Raw genomic sequence first — 16055 nt, 5'->3', positions numbered from 1 at the left:
TGTCAACAAACAACTGAAGCACATGCCCAGTCAAGAAACCTATCAATTTTCCAGCGAATGAAGGACTGAAAGTGTGAAACAATATGTGAACTTTTGTAAGTTTTTTGTGCAATTCCAATACCATCTGTAACAATATATAGACCAACTCAAAAAAGCCTGTACAGCATACAAGTGACAGTGATTCATCGGTTACATAATTTAAAGGCCACAGAATAAAAGGGAGCTGTCTATCTTAATGGGGCCAGCAACGAACAAGTCAGTCAAGTCGTGGGCACTATCAGGTGATGTCAGCAAAGTCATGGGTTAACCTACAGTAAAATCACAATGCTCCATCAAGACTAAAAGGGAACACCAGAAGCTGCAGCACTTGATCACACTGAATGAAGCCTTACCTCATTCAAGAATGGTCTACTAACTAATAGTTACCTGCTAAGTTTTGAAAGTGAGTATCTTAGAGTGTTTTCTAGGCATTTATCGCCTGTGATTGGTTTAATTCAAATTCTACCCCCTGGGCACAGACGTCAATTCAACATCTATTTCACATTGGTTCAACGTTATTTCATTGAAATGATGTGGAAACAATGTTGATTCAACCAGTGTGTGCCCAGTGGGGATTGAGTATGGGGTAGTGACTGTACAGTATGAGCAGATTGCTCCCTGACTAGCAGTGTCTTAGTACACACAGGCAGGCACACTTCATAGCTCCTCCCTCAGCTAGGGTGTGATTAAAACCAGTGCAGGCTGAGGGTGACCTGCACTCTGGGTTACAGCCCTGAGAGAGAGAGAGAGAGAGAGAGAGAGAGAGAGATAGAGAGAGAAAGAGAGAGAGCGCGCACGCGAGATAGGGAGGGAGAAGGGTGGAGAGATAGGGAGGGAGAAACACTCAGAGGGAGGGGCAGCTACTTGGTGGACTTTTGTGGTTCTTGCAGCAGCGTCACAGCTGCTTGCTCTCGACAGTGTGGCATCACTCTCATATTACACACAGCGAAAAGCGCTCCAGCCAAATACTACAGCATGTATGATTGGATTTATTTCACAGGTATAAGGGTTGGCCTTCTTTTTGAAAAGTTTTTCTTTACTTCTTGAATTGGTTGTTTGTTTCACTATCCTCTCCATGGATGTATAAAACTAAGGCAAAATAAGCAAAAAGGATTGTGAAGTATTTTTTATTTTAATTTCTACATTTTGGATGCATTGCACTGACAAGACAACATGTTGTTGTCAGCGACATTAGAGGAACTTCTCATCAACCTTTTTTGGTCTTTGGAGACAGACATCCATAAACCACTGGTAGTGTTTGGAGGATCTGGACACTGACCAGTGATACATGAAAGCTGTTTTACGTTTGCTTTGAATGAATAGAAGCGAGAGGATGTGACATAGAGAGACCAAATTCTTGTGAGTTTGACTTTAAAAATGCTAGTACAAAATGTAATTTTTTACCCGTAATACATGAAAAATATATTTTCACTTTGTGTATCTCTCTGCTTATGAAGATGGATTTCAACTTGAGTAGCACAGTGCTCTATGCAGTCAACAGCACTGTGACCCCCTTCCTCAACAATACAGGACCCTACCATCCTGCAGCGGGACCCTGGAGTTTACTCCTGCTGGTGATCATCATCATGACCATCGTGGTGGGCAACCTGCTGGTCATCATCGCTATAGCACGCACATCCCAGTTACAGACTATAACTAACATCTTCATCATGTCCCTGGCCTGTGCTGACCTCATCATGGGGGTCCTGGTGGTCCCTCTGGGGGCCACCATAGTGCTGACGGGGAACTGGCAGCTGAGTGACACCTCTTGTGAGCTCTGGACCTCCGTAGATATGCTTTGTGTCACAGCTAGCATTGAGACTCTTTGCGTGATTGCAGTGGACCGCTATATTGCTATTACAAGGCCCCTCAGGCACAAGGTTCTGCTCAATAAGTGGCGTGCCCGGCTAATAGTGTGTGTGGTTTGGATTGTGTCTGCTCTGATATCCTTTGTGCCTATCATGAACCAGTATTGGCGAGCAGAGGATGACCCGAAGGCCTTGTTGTGCTATCAGGACCCTGCCTGCTGTGACTTTTTGATCAACCGGACCTTTGCCATTATATCCTCTGTAGTGTCATTCTACATCCCTTTGCTCATAATGATATTTGTCTATGCCAAAGTCTTCCTTATAGCCACACGACAGGTACAGCTCATAGACAAGATCCGTCTGCGCTTCCAGAGTGAGTGCCCAGTGCCGCAGACGCAACAGCTGAGCCACAACAGTAACAACAGCCTGCCCTTGGGCTATGGAGGCTCCTGCAGCAGAAGCACCAGCTCAGCTCGCAAGAGGAGCTCCAGACGAAGGCCTTCACGGCTAACGGTTATCAAGGAGCACAAGGCCCTCAAGACCTTGGGCATTATCATGGGCACCTTCACCCTCTGCTGGCTGCCTTTCTTTGTGGCTAACATCATCAACGTGTTTGACAGGAACGTGCCCCCGGGAGAGATCTTCCGCCTGCTCAACTGGCTGGGCTACATCAATTCTGGCCTCAACCCCATCATCTACTGCAGGAGCCCTGAGTTCCGCACTGCTTTCAAGAACCTACTGGGCTGCCCCTGGTTTTCCACCCCACGATTTAACATCTTCTACAAGGAGCTGCGGACACGATGCCCCTGCTTCCTGGGTTCGGCTGAGGCAGGGGCGGCCTCTTTCCAGAAGCCCCCTGCTGCTGCCACGCCTGAAGGTGATGAGAGCATGGCCAGCAGTCAGAGCAGCTATAAGAGTTTGGAACCTTCCCCAGGACCCCCACACTCCAACGGCATCACACAGTTCAGTGACTTCTCAGAACCAGAAAATTAATTGTAAGTTTCTTCTTGTTATGATTTCAAATTTTGCACACTACATTTTCTCATTCCATGCAGTAAAATACTATAAACAATGCATTTAAAAAAAAATGTGCACAGATAACTGGGTCTTTCCACCAATTCAGTGGCTTTTGAGATACAGTGCCTTCAGAAAGTATTCACACCCTTTGACTTGTTCCAAATGTTCTTGTGTTACAGCCTGAATCTAAAATAGATGAAATGTAGTTGTTGTATCACTATATCTACACACAATACCCCATAATGTCAAAGAGGAATGATGTTTACAAATGTTTACAAATTAATAAAAATGAAAAGCTTAAATGTCAATAAGTATTAAACCCCTTTGTTACGGCATGCCTAAATAAGTTCAGGAGTAAACATTTGCTTAACAAGTAGCATATAATAAGTTGCATGGACTCACTCTTTGTGCAATAATAGTGTTTAACATGATTTTTGAATGACTACCTCATCTCTTTACCACACACATACAATTATCTGTACGGTCCCTCAGTCGAGCAGTGAATTTCAAACACATATTCAACCACAACGACTAGGCCGGTTTTCCAATGCCTCGCGAAGAAGGGCACTTACAGTATTGGTAGATGGATAAAAACAAAGAAAATAAGACATTGAATATCCCTTTGAGCCTGGTGAAGTTATTCATTAAACTTGGAAGGAAACTGCTCAGGAACTTCACCATGAGGCCAACGGTGACTTTAAAACAGTTACAGAGTTTAATGGCTGTGACAGGAGAAAACGGAGGATGGATCAACAACATTGTAGTTAATCCACAATACTAACTTAATTGACTGAGTGAAAAGCAGTGGCGTAAAGTACTTAAGTAGAAATACTTTAAAGTACTATTTAAGTAGTTTTTTGGGGTATTTGTATTTTACTTTACTATTTATATTTTTGACAACTTTTACTTTTACTTCCCTACATTCCTAAAAAAGAATGATGTACTTTTTACTCCCTACATTTTCCTTGACACCCAAAAGTACTCGTTACATTTTAAATGCTTAGCAGGACAGGAAAATGGTCCAATTCACGCACTTATCAAGAGAATACGTGGTCATCCCTACAGTACTGTCTCTGATCTGACGCACTCACTAAACACAAATGCATCGTTTGTTAATTATGTCTGAGTGATGGAGTGTGCCCCTGGCTATCCGTATATTTTAAAAGCAATTAAATGGTGCCGTCTGCTTTGCTTAATATAAGGAATTTGAAAAGATGTATACATTTTGCTGTTGATACTTAAGTATATTTACAACCAAATACTTTTAGACTTTTACTCAAATATTATTTTACTCGGTAACTTTCACTTTTACTTGAGCAACTTTCTATTAAGGTATCTATACTTTTACTCAAGTATGACAATTGAGTACTTTTTCCACTATTGGTGAAAAGGAGGAAGCCTGTATAGAATACAAATATTCCAAAACATGCAACCTGTTTGCAATAAGGCACTAAAGTAACACTGCAAAAAAATGTGGCAAAGCAATTAATGTTTTGTCCTGAATACAAAGTGTTATGTTTGGTGCAAATCCAATACAACACATTACTGAGCGCCAATCTTCAAACAGCTCTTACACTAAATTCCAACCTCAGTGTGGAAATATAACAAATCTAGTTTTTGACTGTACTGGGCCTTTAAAGGAAACGTTATTGAATATAAAATTCAATATTGGTGCACAATGTCTGCTTCAAAGATCAAAGAGATGCAAAAGTCCCTCATTTTGTGGAACGACCCAACTCACATTTTCACGTTTCAGCATTTGCACTATTAGATTTGGTAAGGATAATCTTGAAGACACTATGGTCCATGTCTACATGTGCTTAAGTCATGTAAGGTGCTCAGTGTGGTCAAAATTAAATGCTTGTGCACATTTTAGCTCTGATGAAAGTTTTGGTCTATTGCCCACAGCACAGTTCAGGCACAGTTAAGACAGGCAGTATGTTTGGGAATCTGTGTAAATTTGTAATGTCTGTGGTAGTAGGATAAAAATATTAATATCAGTGGTCTGACATGTGAGCATTAAATTGTTTTCTTAAACTTTAGGGCTCATTTTATCTTTAGCGGTCTACAGCTGTGAAGAATGATGTGAGAAATCACAACAGATCTTTTGTTAAGTAGGACACTCTGAACTTCAAATGTCCCTATTTCTCTGCTAATACCATCAAATACTGTCAGAGGAACCTTTTTAATGTTTAGAAATCTCAAAAACTGTGAAAGACAAGCTTTCTGTTGTCATGCAAGGCCACTAATTCTCCACCCTCCCGTATCAAAATGAGGAAAAAAAAGTTAAGTGACACAATATTATTTCAGTTAAGTATTAAAGAAAAAATCACTTTAAAAGTGAATTAAAGATGACAGTTTTATGACAAACAAATGCAAGCATACTGTAAACCAACGCAAGCTCTGAACTGAAAAGTTTTGCTTGTAAAATAAAGACAGACCAAATAGTATGGGCAATGCAATGAAATCAACCAAAGTACAGGAATAGAAATGATGTAGATGCTATACATTCTCAGTTTAGTCCTAATTGTCTTTTCAATGTAGGCCTATTGATATCTGATATTTTCCTGTCATATTGTTGCAATACACTACCATAAGTTAAATAAGCATTTTACAAGTGTGTGTGTGTGTGTGTGTGTGTGTGTGTGTGTGTGTGTGTGTACTGTCAATCATTCAATACATCTCTATTTAAGAATGAAAATAAAAATGGAACAATACAACCACATCAGGAGGGGGTTGAACAGCTGCAATCCAGAGGGCATGTTTAGGATCGTATCTGTAGTTTTAGCGGTATTCCTTTGGGAGACGGGAGACGTTTTTGGTAAATCAAACAATCTCTTTGAATCTTTCACTCACATGTTCCGTAGAGCTCACTGGGCATGCATGTTGAATAACAGGGAGAATCCATATTTGGATATGTTCTGAATACATCAAGGTGCTGTGTCCGACTAAAATAGATTTGGCAGAACCATGTACAATAAATAAATACACTCAATGCTTACATATTCAAAGATAAGCTGATGTGGGAATATAACATTGTAACATAATGTGAAATGTAATATGCATATTTCCATTATCTTGATCCATAAATATCAAAGTAGTTTGTTTAAACACTGTAGAGTAACTAATTGCTGGTACCATATTATGTTACCTGTAATCCATCTTTGAATCCAGCTCATGTCAACCTTATACAAATTACTATCAGATGTCCATGGTTTTTCTCTAAGAAAGAAATATCAAATCCACATCAGTAATTTTGTGCTTCTGTCGTTGTATATGTAGCTGTATATGTAGCCATATATGTAGCCGTATATGTAGCTGTATATGTAACTGTATATGTAGCTGTATATGTAGCCATGTTTATCCAATGGCATTGAAGAGTATACCACCTCAGACATCGGCTTCATCAATAATTGCATCGACGACGTTGTGTATTTCAGGCAACATCCGCATCGAGCTAAAGGCCAGAGCTGCCTCTTTCAAGGAGAGGGACACTAATCTGGACACTTATAAGAAATCCCGCTATGCCCTCAGACGAACCATCAAACAAGCAAAGTGTCAATACAGGATTAAGATTGAATCCTACTACACCGGCTCTGATACTTGTCGGATGTGGCAGGGCTCGAAAACTATTACGGACTACAAACGGAAACCCAGACGCGAGCTGCCCAGTGATGCGAGCCTACCAGATGAGCTAAATGCCTTTTATGCTCGCTTTGAGGCAAGCAACACTGAAGCATGCACAAGAGCATCAGCTGTTCTGGATGACGGTAGCCGATGTGAGCAAGACCTTTAAACAGGTCAACATTCACAAAGCCGCGGGGCCAGACGGATTACCAGGACGTGTACTGAAAGCATGCGCAGACCAACTGGCAAGTGTCTTCACTAACATTTTCAACCTCTCCCTGACCAAGTCTGTAATACCTACATGTTTCAAGCAGACCCCCATAGTCCCTGTGCCCAAGTAAGCGAAGGTAACCTGCCGAAATGATTACCGCCCCGTAGCATGTCGGTAGCCATGAAGTGCTTTGAAAGGCTGGTCATGGCTCACATCAACAGCATCCTCCCGGATACCCTAGACCCACTCCAATTCGCATACCGCCCCAACAGATCCACAGATGACACAATCTCAATCGCACAACACACTGCCCTTTCCCACCTGGACAAAAGGAACACCTATGTGAGAATGCTGTTCATTGACTACAGCTCAGCATTCAACACCATAGTGCCCACGAAGCTCATCACTAAGCTAAGGACCATGGGACTAAACACCTCCCTCTGCAACTGGATCCTGGACTTCTTGACTGGCCGCCCCCAGGTGGTAAGAGTAGGCAACAACACGTCTGCCATGCTGATCCTCAACACTGGGGCCCCTCAGGGGGGTGTACTTAGTTCCTTCCTGTACTCCCTGTTCACCCACGACTGCGTGGCCAAACACGACTCCAACACCATCATTAAGTTTGCTGACGACAACAGTGGTAGGCCTGATCACCAACAACGATGAAACAGCCTATAGTGAGGAGGTCAGAGAACTGACAGTGTGGTGCCAGGACAACAATCTCTCCCTCAATGCAAGACAAAGGAGCTGATCGTGGAAAACAGGAAAAGGAAGGCCGAACATGCCCCCATTCTCATTGACGGGGCTGTAGAGCGGGTCGAGAGTTTCAAGTTCCTTGGTGTCCACATCACTAACAAACTATCATGGTCCAAACACCAAGACAGTCGTGAAGAGGGCACGACAAAACCTATTCCCCCTCAGGAGACTGAAAAGATTTGGCATGGGTCCCCAGATCCTCAAAAAGTTCTACAGCTGCACCATCGAGAGCATCCTAACCGGTTGCATCACCGCCTGGTATGGCAACTGCTCGGCATCTGATCGTAAGGCACTACAGAGGGTAGTGCGTACGCCAAGCTTCCTGCCATCCAGGACCTATATAATAGGTGGTGTCAGAGGAAAGCCCATAAAATTGTCAGAGACTCCAGTCACTGTTTTCTCTTGCTACCGCACGGCAAGCGGTACCAGAGTACCAAGTCTAGGACCAAAAGGCTCCTTAACAGCTTCTACCCCCAAGCCATAAGACTGCTGAACAATTAATCAAATGGCCACCGGACTGTTTACATTGACACCCCCCCTCCATTTGTTTTGTACACTGCTGCTACTCGCTGATTATTATCTATGCATAGTCATTTCACCACTACCTACATGTAGTGGTGAAATTACCTCAACTAGCCTGTACCCCCGCACGCTGACTCTGTACCGGTACCCCCTCTATATAGCCTCGTTATTGTTATTTTGTGTTACTTTTTATTATCTTTTACTTTATTTGGTAAATATTTTCTTCTTGAACTGCACTGTTGGTTAAGGGCTTGTAAGTATTTCATGGTAAGGTCTACACTTGTATTCAGCGCATGTGACAACTAAAGTTTGATTTCATTTGTATATGTAGCTGTACGCTACCATGCTCTTTAACACCAGATTTTACTGTGTTGTGGGACCTTAACTACCAGTTGATTATCAGTTTAGAACCTGAAGGTTAATACAGCTAAGAAAACATGAATATAACATCTTTGATGAAAAAAGGACTGCATTTTAAAAAATACACGACAGTAAAGTATGTCCAAACTTTAGCAAATTAAAAAGTGTGAATGTCTCATGCAGAGCAACATGAGCTGATCAATGTTTAGCCTGTATAGAGGAGCTTCCCAATAGTTTAGTGGTTTTTATGCCTCTGCTGGGGCCCCTCTGCAGCCTGTCCAACACCACCCGCAGCTGATAAAGCTTTATCACTAGGCCACAAGACTTCCACTCACTGGGAGACGCTATTTACAAGACAAATAGGCGAAGGGAGCACATGGTCTGGTTACAGTTGGACTGCTTAACATGTCTTACTAAACCAATCCAATTTGCAGAGTCACTCCATACACTATACAGATGCTGGGATCAGGTTTCCTTTTTAATGACTACCAATTCCCTCTAACAACTTCAACCATATGTCACAACCTGGCTCTTAGATGGTGACAAGCAAGGGAGTCCACACATTGGCAGTTGAGTAACAAAAAATATGTATTAAATAACAACGTATAAAACTACAAAGGAAAACTAACCTCTGAAGTGTGAAAGTAGGCATGTGATGGAGATGCATGGATGAAGGTAAAAAGTGTGTAAGTGTTGAAGGGTGCACCTAATCCAAAAACATAATCAACCAGATCACAAAACAAAATGGTGCTTGTGGAGAGAGAGAGCCAAGACTGGGCACCAGGAACTTTTATCTCCTAGTTGATCCCGAACTCAGGTGCAACTTGTCACCTTAACGACCCAATCAGCTCCACCTGTCCCCAATCTGCAAATAAAAGCACAAACACAGAGAAGGAGACAGGGAGAGTGAGGTGGGCGGAACACATAGCAAGTGCGGGCACGCATGGCTGTCTGCATCAGTTGAAGGGTAGTGGGCTATATTATCTTTACTGATCTCCAGTGGGGGTTTGGGGGCAGTTAGGACTTATGAATGCACTTTTTTCTCACACATGCACTACTGGATCTAAAGATGACTTCAAAAGCTCTGGAGCTGACGATTGTCTACTAGTATGTATCGGCTGGTGACATGCAATTACAATTTTATTTATCCAAACAGTTCATTTGCATCGTCACATTTGTTTCTAGATACATGTTATTTGGCAGACGCTTTTTTTATGCTGCCGTCTGAGGTCTTCTACAGATAGACCCAATCAATTGGGCAGGAACATGGGAGACATTTTAAGAGCATATACAAGTATTCCTTAAAAAGGAGCAGAGCCTGTCCAGTTCAGCCTGAGAAAGAAAGCTATAACTCAGTGTAATACTACTCACACCGGCACTGCAATGCTTTGAGGTAGATTTGATAATGTCAGTAAGATCAATGTTTCTCAGACAAACTGGGCCGTGGCTTTGACAGTATTTAGAACGTGGATGATAAAGCGTGTGCTCCATATTACCTCGGCAGGCAGGGCGGCTAGGCTAAGACACGGCATGAATCAGGGATCTGTGGTTAGGACAGTGATTCCCAACCAGGGTACTGGAACCCCTGAGGGTACCTGTCCTATCCACAGGGGGTACTTGAGAAGACTCATGAGACCATAGGCTTACTGGTAAAATGCACATGGAGGGGTACTCCAGGCAGAGCAGAATTCAGTTGGTGGTACAGAAACTGAAAAAGGTTGGTAACCACTGGGCTAGGACACGGTATGAATCAGAGGTCTGTGTCTGCTGCAGGCTGTGATCAGCCAGGTCTATCTCTGGACACTCACAGATCAGAAGCAGGTTGAGAGGATATTATTCATGATTAGGACTTGATTTGGTAGGATAGTCAGACACCATGTGCTCCTCGTTCATTTCAGTCTGTCTCGTGTGTGATGGTCACAGAAGTGTCAAGCACTGCAGACAGAATAGAAACTATGAGACTGCTAGGACTATGTATACGTGTGTGTGCGAGAGAGAGGGGAAATGAGCAGGAAGAGTTAGGCAGCGTTATTCCCCAACCCCTTGGAACACAGGCAGGGGAAAACAGCAGGGATCAAAGAGTGATGTCAGCACAAACTTTAGAAGAGTAGAGGACATGTTAGATATGGCTGGCCCTGACTCGGAGCTGGGTGATAGTTTGTCTGGGCTTGTCATGACCTCAGACTGTCTCATAATGGTTGAGAGGTCTTTGAAATGTCAGTGGGACAATACTAACAATTAATAACTATTCTTATTAAAGTGCATGACAAACAGCCCTAAATAGGGAATAGTCTGAGCTTTGTACAAATGACTGCTTATACATTGTTCTTGACAAAGTCGATGCCACATGGGCAATTCATGGTAATAATTTTTTCTCTGAAATGTGATACTGATAGTGCTGAGCATGGGGTAGAGAGAGATAAGCAACCAACAGATAGCAGTGCAGCGTTGTGTAGGTTAGCTGTCATCAACAGATGTTTTATTTACATGACAGACCTCTAGGCATGCAATCGGCTGCCCATATAAGTAGGCCCAGTGGCTTACTTTGAGTTTCTGTCACGTATGCACCATGTTGTCTGGGTGGATGTTTTCTACATTTTCCGTTAGGCTTACCCCATTTCATGAATTCCATGTACTGTATGAACAGGACATGTCCTATTCCATACATGTCCTATTCATATACTACATGTGAAATAGGACATGTAGTATATTAATAGGACATGTAAGATATATGAATAAGACATGTACGGAATAGTACATGTAGTGTATGAATAGTACATGTGGTATATAAATAGGACATGTAGAATATAAATAGGACATGAGGTATATAAATAGGACATGTACAGAATAGGACATGTAGTATAGGAAATGTAGTATAGGAATAGGACATCATATGGTATAGGAATAGGGCATTTACGGAATAGGACATGGAAATTGTTAATTCCATACAGTAGTCTTTTAACTAACACGCATAGCAGCAAAATAAACAAATGAGTTAATGTCCTCAGAATTTCTCATAACAAACAGTAATGTTGTTTTGGAGATCTATAGAGTGACAGCTGCTACTGCATTAGTCCTCATGATGCGGCAGCGCTACATATAGCCTCTTGTAATAGTTATCACACACTCATTCTCTTTCATAAGCAGTGGCCTGCTCAGTATGGGTCAGGGGGAAGGTGATAAGACTGTAATGAGAGAGGAAAACACTTAGTGATAGAACCCACATTCCTCTGTGTCAATCTTATCTTTAAGCACGGCAGTGGGGTATTTGTTTTCAGAAAAAAATAAAGATTCATTTTTAGTCAACACTTCTCCCAACATACAGATTATTAAAAAGCAACATAGGCAGCCCAATGCTGATCTTTTGCCCAATGATTGGCAAAAGATCTGATTTGATTTGTTCAAAGACCAATTAGTGGCAAAAGAACAGAATTGGGTTGCAGGTGTAAATGCAGCCATAGTTGTCAACTCCTGGAAGCTAAATGCCATGAAGAACTTTATAGTTCTAGAGCAGGGTTTTGTTTTATTTCGATTTGAGAAAAGGCATAGGCCTGAATTTTTTTTATTTTTTTAAATAGATACTTTTAATTTCAATGTGCCCTAATATTGTTTGATTATACAAGGCCAACACAATCAATATTGCAAGTTTGATTTCTGGAGCACCATTTCATTGTTATCTTCAATTGAGCCATTCAGCAAAGAGTGCATAGCTGTTTTGTTAACACTGGAGCCAAACTGAGATAGAATAGCACAGTTCAGCCATGGGACAAAAGGAGGAAGACTGTATAATTGAAAGAAGCCGTTATCACAAAAAATGTAATGTTTGATTATCATACTAATTAAGCATCAATAATTCAGGGCCTCTAAACGCATGTTAGAAGAGAGGTTGGTTTAATAATGGCTTTGCAATCATTAGCTAAATGGCACTGACTTGTGTTTACCCTGGCACTAAAAGGTTATGGCTTAAATTGCCAACTGACAGAGTCATACCAGGGCTTTAAAAAGGGGAGCCTATTGCAGCTTTCTGTGGAAATTCTTTGTGGGCTGTGTCTGGAACAGTAATGTCCACCTGATGGCTGATGGACTAAACTCTTTCTGTATGCTACCATGCAACTGAGACTGAGGCATTATCCAAACACCACGTCCCTCAACAGAAACATGTAGTGTGTCAGGCATGGCTCCCAAAATCCCGCAGATGAAAGATTCCTAGAATTCACATCGCATGGATATCACATGAAATCCTAGGTTAAGACGTTTCTGTGCAGCACCTATATTCAGTTCAGTAATGGCTTTAGTGAAATAGCACTCACGAGGCATCACAACAAGTAATGAAGGCCAACATGTTGTGGCAGTGTGAACTTTGAGAGTTGTCTAATGCTTATGTTCAAAGCAAATTGAATTGCTCAGACACATTACACTTTTCCCCCTCTGAACTTCTGTTGTTGTTTCAGCTTCCATTTGTTTGGCATGGCAACTATATCAGGCAAGAAATAGCTTTTGGATTGAATCCACCAAGAGTAGAGGCGGTGGAAATATGTCCATCTGCAGGCCTGCCTAATATACTGAGTGACTCAGAGCACCTGCCAAAATTGGCTTATTACTCCAAATGACTGAGTAAAACATTTATACACACTTTAGGTGCCACCAGAACTATTTTTAACAGACATTGGTGATGCTTGAGTCCTATAATAGAACTGCATGCTGAGTGTGTAATGCCACACAGCTAGGTGTGAAATCTACATCCCTGCTCCTGGAGACTGGAATGTAGCACTGTATTAATATGAATAAACAAATACATTGTACTCTGTTTCAGATCATCTGTCAGGTAAAAAGCCATTGTAAGTACAGTAAATATTTAGAAAGGCTAGTCATAACAGTTAATCTATTAATGGATTTTTCTCATGACAGTATCAATGCTGCATGAAATACACTGTACATACATTCCAGTTATACTACAGGCATGCAGGATAGTCACAAAATAACTAGTGAAACAGGAAATTGATCTGCTGACAGATGAATGCACTAAGGCTAAGCCTTTCCATTCTGTCTCAAATAAATCACATTGTACAATCTTTAACACAATGGTCACTTTTTCAGATTACAGCGAGTGACAAGTATTGTATATCAAAAGTTTGGTCAGGATTCTATACAAAGAACAACTGCAAAATGAATACCAGCAGCAGTGACTTACCCAGGAGATTACCTGAACTGGCAGAAATGTATGGAAGCTTATATACATTATTTCAAAGCTATCCGTTTCCAATCTACGCTGTTGAGTTAAGGCTATGGCACTGTGCATGTTTTTTACCACATATCACTAAAAGTGTTAATGTTGTTCTAAGAGAGGCCATTGCAAAATAGCTCTTTTAATGTGCAGTCGACCGAGCATTACCCTTTTAATATGTGAGCACTGACAATAACTGAGACCTGCACAATATAGATTAGGAGTCTCTTGTTGGATTAGGATGAGATCAAACCTCGGAGAGCATAAAATGAGGAACAGGATAAGAGGAGCATGGTAATGTGAGTATCTGATCAAATCCTGCATCTAAAGCATCAAGAAGAAAATGGGAGTTGAGTAAGCAGTTCACTATGGGACAAATCCAAATGTTAAGCCAACGTTTTACTTCACTGTCTACAGCTGAGTAAAGTTTAAAAAAATTGGCAAGTAACTTAAATCAACTTTATCTCATCGATTGTTTCTTTCCAACTTACTGTACCATTGATAGTAATGCCCGGAGAGAAAGATCTACGCGTTCTAAGGTTCTTAATGGTAAGGAACCCTATGTGCTCCAGGTGGTTCTTAAGAAACTGCAAACAACTTGATTTAAATATTTTAATGCCATCAATCATTGGAATCAACATATTTGGCACTTCCACTATAGTGGACAGGATGACAAAATAAACCCTTTGGCCCCAAACCTCCCAAGGGCCTTACCTCACTTTCTGACCACAAAGTACACTTTACCCTGTTGACAGGTACTGTAAAAGAAAATACACTTCACTCAAATGATGGATGTCTCTGCATGAGACTTTGGGATGGAGCGAAAGCTACATTTTAACGTTTTAAACTACACAGGCAATTCTTTCCCTCAGAAGTCCAAGTGAAAGTACAATACTTGCTGTATAAGGGATGAGGGTACTTCTCTAGATTTCTCCAACAAAGCAATGGTGGGCATTGTTTATATTTTCCTGTGTAGACATGTAATGTAAGGTTGATAGGATCAGAATCTCTGGCATTTTGAAAAAAGGATTGGTTGAGCAGGGAGTATGTTTGTGGGAAAGAGAAACCTTAGAGTACACGCTGCCATGAAGTGATTGATGGGAATAGGAAGGGCATTAATCAATCAGGATAGACGCATTCAAAAGCTCAAAATCAAATAAGCAGTAAAACGAACTGTTATTGTTCCCCAAATCACATAATGTTCAATATGGTAATGTCGGTTACACATTTCAACCTCCTTCCACCATGTTAGAGTCATCTCTCCCAATGTGCATTTGCCAAGTCAAACAAACACATCTCCTGATGAGACAGTTAGTTGGCCTTCTTGTCTAGATGCTTTAATAGTAAAGAACATGTGCTTGGTATTTCATGGGAAGATGGGATAAACAACAAGTCTGATATTGCAAAGCAAATTTAAATGACAAGTGACACAATCACATCAGACGGTTGGATCGATTTCAGGGTTGGATCTCAATGTTATGAATTCCAATTCCATTATTTAAAAAATATATATACATTTCCCAAAAGTGATGTCATATCAATGTAAAAATGTTTTCATCTTCCCCAAGGCAGGAAAAACAAAATCAATTGTATTATTTTAGGGAGTCAGTGTAAATCAGTCATATTTAAATTAAACTTTGACATGTAATTTATTTTGTAATGTAGTTTGAGGTATAGCCAATATTTCACCATTGCTTACAAGAACCACTTTGATGGTTCTGAATTGCTCTTTTTTTAATAACGATTACAGTGAATTGTGCTTAGTATATTTTGGCTAATAGGGCATCAACATTCCTCTAAATAAATTCTCATTAACCAAAATGACATTCTTTGTTCTCAGTGAATCATAGGCTTAAGTATGGAATATGACAGTGTCTCAGAATATGAAAAATGACAGGAATATGACTCAATACAGTAAGCCCAAAAATTCTAATTTATCCTCATTCACATTACAGGAAAAGGATGGGTGAAAGATTTGGAAACGAATCTCAAGAAATTAAAAACAACAAAAGGCCGACCCCAACAGTGACTTTCACAACTGACTGAGCAGAGATTGGAATGGCTGAAATGAGACTGCACAAAGAACAACCTAATAATGCAGATGCACTGGCCCTGGTGAATATGGGCAAGGAAGATTTACAAAACCCTGAGGAGAAGAACTGGACTGGGCAGTTTGGGTTGGCTGGCCTGGATGTTTGGGAGCGGCACCAGTTTAAAGGTCCAGATCACAAGACTTGAAAACTAACTGTGTCAACACAGCACCCCGAGGAAGACTGTTCACTGCAACCCAGCATTAAATCATCATCATGAACTGAGGTATCCTGGCCTTGTCTGCCACCAACACCAACACGCTCACAGCACACCGCATACAATAGGATAGACTCTTTCTTTACAACCAGAAATTATTGCAGATGTGTAACAGTAATACACCGTAGACATTCATGCACAATGTGTGTGGCCTCTGGTCTAAAGTGGGCAATCAGAATAAATG

General features: G+C 41.1%; 2 protein-coding genes across 4 annotated transcripts in view; both read left to right on the top strand.

Annotated features, from left to right (window-relative positions):
• Positions 1–860: 860 nt before the first annotated feature.
• LOC115164526 (beta-4C adrenergic receptor-like) lies at positions 861–15567 on the top strand. Of its 3 annotated transcripts, none has more exons than XM_029717091.1 (3): positions 861–1398; positions 1570–2842; positions 15520–15567. In XM_029717091.1, the coding sequence occupies exon 2, from the start codon at positions 1626–1628 to the stop codon at positions 2838–2840; it is 1215 nt and encodes a 404-aa protein (XP_029572951.1). In that variant the 5' UTR covers positions 861–1398; positions 1570–1625; the 3' UTR covers positions 2841–2842; positions 15520–15567. The 3 variants fall into 3 exon arrangements, with proteins under 3 accessions (XP_029572951.1, XP_029572950.1, XP_029572949.1); XM_029717090.1 differs by having other exon boundaries at positions 1497–2842; XM_029717089.1 differs by having other exon boundaries at positions 861–2842.
• A 102-nt stretch (positions 15568–15669) lies between these two features.
• The window catches only part of LOC115164528 (prolactin-releasing peptide receptor-like), a 64987-nt gene continuing 64601 nt past the window's right edge, over positions 15670–16055 (top strand). The window contains exon 1 of the mRNA XM_029717092.1: positions 15670–15880. The gene's annotated coding sequence lies outside the window, so the exon portion shown is untranslated. The remainder of the gene's footprint in view (positions 15881–16055) is intronic.

The sequence above is a fragment of the Salmo trutta genome, chromosome 27, assembly GCF_901001165.1.
Source record: "Salmo trutta chromosome 27, fSalTru1.1, whole genome shotgun sequence".
NCBI classification, from domain to species: Eukaryota; Metazoa; Chordata; class Actinopteri; order Salmoniformes; family Salmonidae; genus Salmo; species Salmo trutta.
Note: the sequence above shows the minus strand (reverse complement) of the source record. Positions and strands in the feature narration are given on the sequence as shown.

Bases quoted from the DNA above. Each gene is read 5' to 3' on its own strand.
- LOC115164526 (XM_029717089.1), top strand. From the start codon at position 1,491: ATGAAGATGGATTTCAACTTGAGTAGCACAGTGCTCTATGCAGTCAAC.